The sequence below is a fragment of the Eimeria tenella genome, genomic scaffold, assembly GCF_000499545.2.
Source record: "Eimeria tenella Houghton genomic scaffold, Eth_scaff24, whole genome shotgun sequence".
Taxonomy (NCBI): Eukaryota; Apicomplexa; class Conoidasida; order Eucoccidiorida; family Eimeriidae; genus Eimeria; species Eimeria tenella.
The window spans coordinates 85449-93814 of record NW_013542262.1 but is presented as its reverse complement, the minus strand read 5'-3'; the positions used below and the strand labels follow the sequence as shown (position 1 = coordinate 93814).

The window sequence follows — 8366 nt, the reverse complement described above, 5'->3', positions numbered from 1 at the left end:
AACTAGCTAGCTAGCCAACTAGCTAGCTATTTATTGGCTAGCCGTCTAGCTATCCAGCCAGCTAGCCAGCCAGCTATCCAGCCAGCTAGCCAGCCAGCTAGCCAGCCAGCTAGCCAGCCAGCTAGCCAGCTAGCTGTGCTTCATTTGTTTCGCTATTTACTAGTTAGCTGGCGAGCAAGCCAGCCAGCCAGCTCAGTAGCCAACTAGCTAGCTAGCTGGCCAACTAATACCTAGCTAGCTAGCTAGCTAGCTAGCTAGCTAGATATTAGTGCTAGCTAGCTAGCTAGCCAGCTAGATATTAGTGCTAGCTAGCTAGCTAGCTAGCTAGCTAGCCAGCTAGATATTAGTGCTAGCTGGCTAGCTGGCTAGCTGGCTAGCCAACTAGCTAGCTAGCTAGATATTAGTGCTAGCTGGCTAGCCAGCTAGCTAGCTAGCTAGCTGGCTAGCTAGCTAGCTAGCTAAATATTAGTTGGCTGCAAATATCAAACTGCTTGCCACTCCCCAACAGCCCAATCCCCTCCATCTCTTCCCATTCATTCATTTATTTATTTATTTATATATTTATTTATTATTTATTTATTATTTATGTATTGATTTATTATTTATTTATTTATTATTTATTTATTTATTTATTTATTTGTTATTTATTTATTTATTTATTTGCAGATGAGAGTTCGGAGGCGTACAGCGAGCGGGCGCTGTGCGTGTCGGCTCGTTGGGTGTCTAGACACCTGCGCGCGAGCTTTTCTTTCGGCGACTTTCGCGAAAAGGAGCTCAAAAAAGAAAAAATAAAAACCAAAAATGAAAATAAAACTGAAAATGGAGTCAAAACGGTCCAGTTTGAGCTCCAAACTCGCCAAAATGAAGAAGAAATCGAAAAAAACGATTCAGAAAATGTCCTACTTCTCCTCATGGAAGGCGAACACCTCCAAGTCCTTCTTTTCCCCTCTTCACTTTTTATTTTTTATTTTAATTTCTTAATTTGTTTTTAATTTCTTTTTATTTCTTTTTAATTTCTTTTATTTCTTTTGTTTCTTTTTAGTTTTTTTTTCTTTTATTTCTTTTTATTTCTTCTATTTCTTTTTCATTTCTTCTATTTCTTTTATTTCTCTTTATTTCTTTTATTTCTTTTTATTTCTTTTATTTCTTTTAGTTTTTTATTTCTTCTGGTTCTTTTATTTCTTTTCATTCTTTTATTTCCTTTATTTGTTCTTTATTACTTTTTGTTTATTTAAATTCCTTTTATTTCTTCTTTCCTTTTTTCTTTTGCAGTTCTTTTGAATTTCTATTTGATTTGTTTTTTAATTTCTTTTTTATTTCTTTTAATTTCCTTTTATTTATTATCATTTATTTAATCACTTTTTTCCCTCTCTTTATTCATTCTTCTTTTTTGTTCTCTTTATTATTTTACTTGCTTTTTAAATAAACTTTTATTTATTTTCTTTCCAAACAGTTTTTCTTTTTATTTATTTCCTTTCCATTTAACCATTTCTTTTCCTTCCTTTTCCACCATTTAAAAATCAAACTAATCAATCAGCTAAACCCTCGATTTATTTATTTATTTATTTATTTATTTTTATTTATATATTTATATTTATTTATTTATTTATATGTATTTGTTCAATTATTTATTTATTTATTTATTTATTTAGGAAATGGTGGAGAAGTTTGGACTCTGTTGGAAATCCATAAAAGACTTTCTCGATTTCGTCCGACCGAAATTTCCATTTGCAGGAGAACAACTTCCAGATGTAATTTTTTATTACTCAATTTATTTTATTTATTTATTTATTTATTTATTTATTTATTTTATTTATTTATTTATTTATTTACTTATTTATTTATCTATTATTTGTTATTTATTTATTATTTTATTTATTTATTATTTTATTTGTTTGTTTTATTTATTTATTTAGTTATTGTTTTATTTATTTATTTATTTATTTAGTCAGTTATTTTATTTATTTAGTTAGTTGGTTTAATTTGTTTGTTTTGTATTATTATTTAATTATTTAATTAATTTGATTTGATTTATTTGATTTGGTTTGATGGGTTTATTCGATTTGATTTAATTTATGTGTTTCAATTTAGTTTGATTCTTTTATTTTATTTATTTATTTATTTATTTATTTATTTGTTATTTAATTTATTTATTTTATTTATTCGTATTTTTGTGTATTTGTTTGTTTTTGTTTATTTATTTCTTTGCTTATCCATCTACTTACTGTGCTTTTCTTTTGTTATTTACTTTTGCCATTTTTATTTTTTTTTGATTTATTTAATTGCTGTTTTATTTTATTTTATTTTATTTATTTATTGTTTACTACTATTACTTTCTGTTGTTTTGCTTTAAATGCTTTCAATTTATTTCAATTTATTTATTTTGAATTTCTTTCAATCCCTTTTTATTGCTTTAAATTGCTTTTAATATATTTTAATATATTTTAATATATTTTAATGTATTTTAATTAATTTTTAATTGTTTTTAATTCTTTTTAATTGCTCTAAATTGTTTTTAATTGTTTTTAATTGCTTTTAATTGCCTTTAATTGCTTTTAATTGCTTTTAATTTATTTTAACGAACTTTATTTTATTTTAAGTTCCTTTTAATTGCTTTTGATTGCTTTTGTTTTTGATTGTTTTTAATTGCTTTTAATTGCTTTTAGTATATTTTAACGAACTTTATTTTATTTTTAACTGCTTTTAATTGCTTTTAATTGCTTTTAATTGCTTTTAATTGCTTTAATTGTTTTTTGTTCAGTTTATTTCCGAGAAGAAGCCAACGGACTCGAAAGTGATATTTGAATTTCATTTAAATGAAAAAGAAATTCAAAAAAAAATTAAAAATGAAAAACTCAAAAAAGGAAAACTCAAAATACACCCCGACTGCTGCTGGAGAGGCACTGTTGTCTGCGCTGGTAATTCAATATTTATTTATTTATTTATTTATTCGTTTATTTATTTATTTATTATTTATTTATTTATGTATTTATGCTAATTAGTTTATTATTAATTAGTTGTAAACACAGATTGAAAATTGATTTGTAACTTGTTTGGATTTTGAATTTCATTTAAATTCCTTTTTTGGGGCTTTTTGTGACGGGCAGAAAAAGCATTATTCGCTTATTTACTTTAATTTGAATTTATTTATTTATTATTTAATTTTATATTTATTTATTTTATTTGTTTAATTATTTTCGTTTTATTTATTTATTATTTTATTTAATTTGTTTTATTTATTTGGTGAAGGGGAGGAGATAAAGATAATAGGAAGGCGGAACTTGAACAGAGCTTTCGAGGGAGACATTGTTGCTGTTGAAGTAATTGAAGAAGACACAGAAAGCAGCAGCAGCAGCAGCAGCAGCAGCAGCAGCCGCAGCAGCAGCAGCAGCAGCAGCAGGAGTTTGGAGGAGCAGCAAAGAGAAGAAAAGCGCCAAATTGAGGTGTATGCGGAGCTTTTGGAAACTGAAGACGATCCCCTCCTAAACGATCCCCAGTGGGAGTCGCCCGATCCCGATCCCAGCAGCAGCAGCAGCAGCAGCAGCAGCAGCAACAGCAGCAGCAGCAGCAGCAGCGGTCTTTTGGAAGAAGAGAGGAGTGAGGAAGTGGAAAGAAATGCAGGAAATAAAAAGAGAAAAGGTGAAAATCAAAAAGAGACAAATGAAGAAGAAAAGGAAGTGCAAAAAGACGAAAAAAAGGAAAATCAAAAAGAAGTAAAAGGAAATCAAGAAGAAACAAAAGAGGAAGAAGAAATAAAAGAAAAAGAAATAATGGAAAAAGAAATAAAAGAAAAAGAAATAAAGGAGAAAGAAATAAAAGAAAAAGAAAAAAACAAAAAAGAAAAAAAAGGAAAAGTTGTTGGAATAATTCAAAAAGGCAGAAGAGAGTTTTTCGGCTCTTTGAAGCCTCTGGACGAAACCCGAGGCAAGTTAATTAATTTAATTAATTTGATTTAATTTAATTTAATTAATTCAATTAAACTCAATTTAATTAATTTAATTGATTTAGTTGAGTCAATTAATTCTTTGATTGGTCAATTGTTTAATTATTTAATTGTTTGATTGAAGTAAATAATTAAATTTGTTTAATTAATTCATTTTTTGTTTTTATTTATTGTCCGAAAACTTGATTTGGCTCTTTGCCGCCTTTTTTGCACAAAAGTAATTCGAATTCTTTCTTTTCAAAATAAATAATTAATTAATTATTTAATTTAATTAATTGAATACTTTAATTAATTAATTAATTAATTAATTAGTTGGTTTATTTATTTTATTTATTTATTTATTTATTTTATTTAGTTTTTTATTTTTTTTATTTTCAGCTTTATCTTCTTCGGCGTCGATAGAGCGGATTTTTGTGCCCGTCGATCCGCGGATTCCAAACATAATAATAAAAGTAATCTATTTGTTTATTTGTTTATTTCATTTATTTATTTATTTATTTATTTGTTTGTTTGTTTATTTATTTATTTATTTTATTTGTTTATTTATTTACTTATTTATTTATTTGTTTATTTGGGTTTATTTATTTATTTATTTACTTATGTTTATTATTTATTTATTTATTATTTTATTTGTTTTTGAAATGAAGAATTAAGAGAATAAAAGACTTTCTTGTTTAGACAAGTAAATAAATAAATAGATAAATAAATAAATTTATTTATTTTCTTTTTTTGAATTTTAAAGCTTAAGTTCACTTTGTAGAATATTCGGATTTTGGCGTTTTTTTTTCGTTTTCGGTGAATTTTGAATCTTTTTTTTTGATTTTAATTGCATTTGAATCGCCAGTTGAATCCGCTTTATTTCCAGCTTCGTTTCAATTCTTTTCCCGCTTTTTTGGACTGCTTTTGGACTTCTTTTGGATTTATTTTTTATTTTTATTTTCTTTTTTCAACTCCCAGACCCGCCAGTCCAGAGAACTCGACGGCAAAAGAATCGCCGTCGCCGTCGACGCCTGGGCTCCCACGCAAATGCTCCCCCGGGTACTTTTTAAACCCTTTTTAAACCCTTTTTAAACCATTTTTGAGCGTTTTAAACCCTTTTTTTAGGCCTTTTAAGGCCCTTTTTAAAGCCCTTTTCAAAGTCTTTTTGGAGCCTTTTCGAAGTCCTCTTTAAACCCTCTTTAGGCCCTCTTTAGACCCTCTTCAAACCCTTTTAACGTTCTTTTAAAACCCGTTTTAAACTCTCCTTAAACCCTTTTTAAACCCTTTTTAATTCTTAGTTTTTAAAGGCCTTTTAAAGCCGTTCTTGAAGCTTTTTCAAAGCCCCTTTTAAACCCTCTCTAAACCCTTTTAAAGTTCTTTTTAAAACCGTTTTAAAGCCCCTTTCAAACCCTTTTTAAACCTTTTTAAACCCATTTTGAAGCCTCTTTCAATTGTATTAGAGCCCTTTTTTAAGCCTTTTTAAAGTCCTTGTTTAAACCCTTTTAAATCCCTTTTTAAAGCCTTTCTAAATATTTTTGAAAGCCCTTTTAAAGTCATTTTTTAAAGCCCTTTTAAAACCTTTTTAGAGCCTTCTTCAAACCCTTCTTTAAGCCTTTTTAAACCTTTTCAAACCCTTTTCAAAGCCTTTTTCAAGTCCTTTTTAAAGCCCTTGTTAAACCCTCTTGAAAACCCTTTCAAACCCTTTTTAAACTTATGATTGGCTTCTTTTTAAACCTTTTTAAGATCTTTTTTTGACGCTCTTTAAGTTCTTCTAAACCCCTTTAAAACCCTCTTCAAACCCTCTTCAAACCCTCTTTCAACCCTTTTAAAACCCTTTCAAAACCCTTTTTAAACTCTTTCAAAACCCTTTTAAAGCCCCTTTTTGACCCTTTTAAAACCCTTTTTAAACCCTTTTTAAATTTTGTTTAAACCCTTTTTAAACTTTTTTTAAAACCCCTTTCAAGCCCTCAGCTGTCTGATTTTTAACCCTCAGTTCAAACCCTTCAAAACCCTTTTTAAGGGTTTTTGATTATTTCCTTTTCAATTGAATTTAATTTGTTTTCAATTTAAATAAAGCATTTAACTTTCTTTATCATTTCTTTTATAATCAGATTTAAATTAAATTAAAATTAAATAGAAATCTAAATTTGAAACTACGATTAAAATTAAATTAAATTAAATTAAATTAAAATTAAATTAAAATTTAAATAAAAGTGTTTCGTTTTGTTTGTTTCGGGTATAGGGACACTGGACAGAAATCCTGGGAGACTTCGGAGACACAAAGACGGAAGGGTAAATTAAAAAATAGTTTATTTACTTTTAATTTAAATAAATAAATAAATAAATAAATAATAAACTAATTGATTAATTAATGAATTAATAATAAATGATTAGTTATTTGAAAAGAAAGATAAATAGTTTTAAAGAATACAGGAATGGATATTTGTAACTTGAGGAAATTAAATTTTAATTTAATTTTGACTTCGAATAAATAAATAAATAAATAAATAAATAAATAAATAAATGCGTAATTAGGAAAAGGTAAAAGGTTGCATAAATAGATAATTTAAAAGATATAATAAGTAGTTAAAGATAATAATAAAATAGTTAAAAGGGATTAATAAATAATTAAAAAGAAATGATAAATAATTCGAAAGAAATAATTAATAGTTGAAAGGGAATAGATAATCAATTGAAATTATAAATAAATGCAGGTTTGTAATTTGATTAAATATAATTTTAACTTCATGTAACATTAAATAAACAGATACATGAATTTTAGTAGATTAAATAAATAAATAAATATTAAATAAATAAAGAATAAAAAAATAAATAATAAATAAATAGTAACCAAATAAATAAAAATAAATGAGTGAAAGTGGAGAATTCATAATTATTATAATAAATGGATAGCTAGAAGACAAATTGAATATTTGGAATTTCACAATTCAAATTGCAATATTAAACAAATAATTAATTAGAAAGAATAAGTGATAAAATAGAGATAATTTTAAAAATGAATAATTGGGACAATAAACAAATAATTAAAATAACAAATAATTAAAATAGTTTATAACTAAAACGGTATATATATAATTAAATGAATAAATGATTAAAAGAATGAATAACTAAAATAATAAAAAAATTTAAAGAATAAATAATTTAAAAATTAATTAGCTAAAATTCCATATATAGAAATCAAAAGAATAACCGGATATTTATAGTTTCGCAAGATCAGAAATTGAATTAAAATGAAATTAAAACGATAAATATAAATAAGAAGATAAAAATGGAAATTAAATAAGTAATTTAATAACAACAATTTTGAATTAAAAGAATGAAAGAAGTTTTAAAAGTAAGTGATTAGCGAACAAATGGATATTCGCAAACAAATAATTTAGCAAATCAAATAAATAAATAAACTAAACAATTAATTGATTAATAAATAATTAAGTGTTTGATTTAATTTAATTGGCAAATTAATAAATTCATGAGATTTTGAATCTAATTCGATTAATTAATGAATTAGTTAATTAATTGTTTAATTTGATAAAATAATTAACCACCACAAAGCATTTAACTCTTTAATTAGATATTAATTAGCCAATTAATAAATCGGAAAAGAATTAAATAATAAATAATTGACTCATGAATTACCGAGTAAATAAACTAAATAACCAATTAGCCAATTCAACAAGTGAATTGACTAATTAAATACCAACAGGAAGCAATTAATTTTAAAAAAATAAAATAAAATAAAAAATAAATATTTAATATCGTATCTAGGCATTTGACACTACCCGGCAAAAGAACCATCTAGCCAAAGTAATTAAATTGATTAATTGACCCATCAGCAGAAGGAGGAACAAAAAAGCAAATAAACAAACTAGCAAAATAAAAATTAGCAAATTAAACATTAAACAATTAAGCAAGCAAGTAAATTTAATAATGAAATGAAATGTTTTACTTAACACTACCCAGCAAAAGAACTATCTAACCAAACGAGCAAAAAAGCCACCAACAAAAAGAGAAACAAAAAAGCCAACAAAGTAACTAACCAAAACGGAAATTGGCTAATTAGAAGTTGAAAAAAAGAAAAAAGAATCCAAAAAACCAAAAACAAATGCTTTTGCAGAGACCTGATCCTGCGGGAACGCGGATTCGGAGCCGCGGGCTTCTCCGCAGCCGCGCTGAGGTGTCTCCCCAGCTCGGAGTGGAGTTTAAAAGTTTTGGAGTTTTTGGATTTTTCGGAAATTCAAAAAAGAAAAGATTTTCGAAAAGAAATGGCATTTTCGATCGACCCTCCGGGGTGTACGGACATCGACGACGCGCTGTCTGTACACCCCGGGCCCCGCCCCGGCACTTTCCGCCTCGCAGTCCACATCGCAGATGTTTCTTTCTTCCTCAAACCCGGCGCGCAAACCCTAAACCCTAAACCCTAAAC

The 8366-nt window shown here is 26.8% G+C and overlaps 2 protein-coding genes across 2 annotated transcripts in view; both read left to right on the top strand.

Moving 5' to 3' along the window:
* The window catches only part of ETH_00003625 (uncharacterized protein), a gene marked incomplete at both ends in the record, with an annotated part of 7699 nt that extends 1481 nt beyond the window's left edge, over window positions 1-6218 (top strand). The window contains 5 exons of the mRNA XM_013374942.1: window positions 2762-2918; window positions 3250-3924; window positions 4322-4395; window positions 4901-4981; window positions 6165-6218. Of these exons, the coding sequence (XP_013230396.1) occupies window positions 2762-2918; window positions 3250-3924; window positions 4322-4395; window positions 4901-4981; window positions 6165-6218 (1041 nt within the window). The remainder of the gene's footprint in view (window positions 1-2761; window positions 2919-3249; window positions 3925-4321; window positions 4396-4900; window positions 4982-6164) is intronic.
* Window positions 6219-8205: 1987 nt separating this feature from the next.
* ETH_00003620 (mitotic control protein dis3, putative) overlaps window positions 8206-8366 on the top strand; it is a gene marked incomplete at both ends in the record, with an annotated part of 2088 nt that continues 1927 nt past the window's right edge. Inside the window, one exon of the mRNA XM_013374941.1 lies at window positions 8206-8233. Within this exon, the coding sequence (XP_013230395.1) occupies window positions 8206-8233 (28 nt within the window). The remainder of the gene's footprint in view (window positions 8234-8366) is intronic.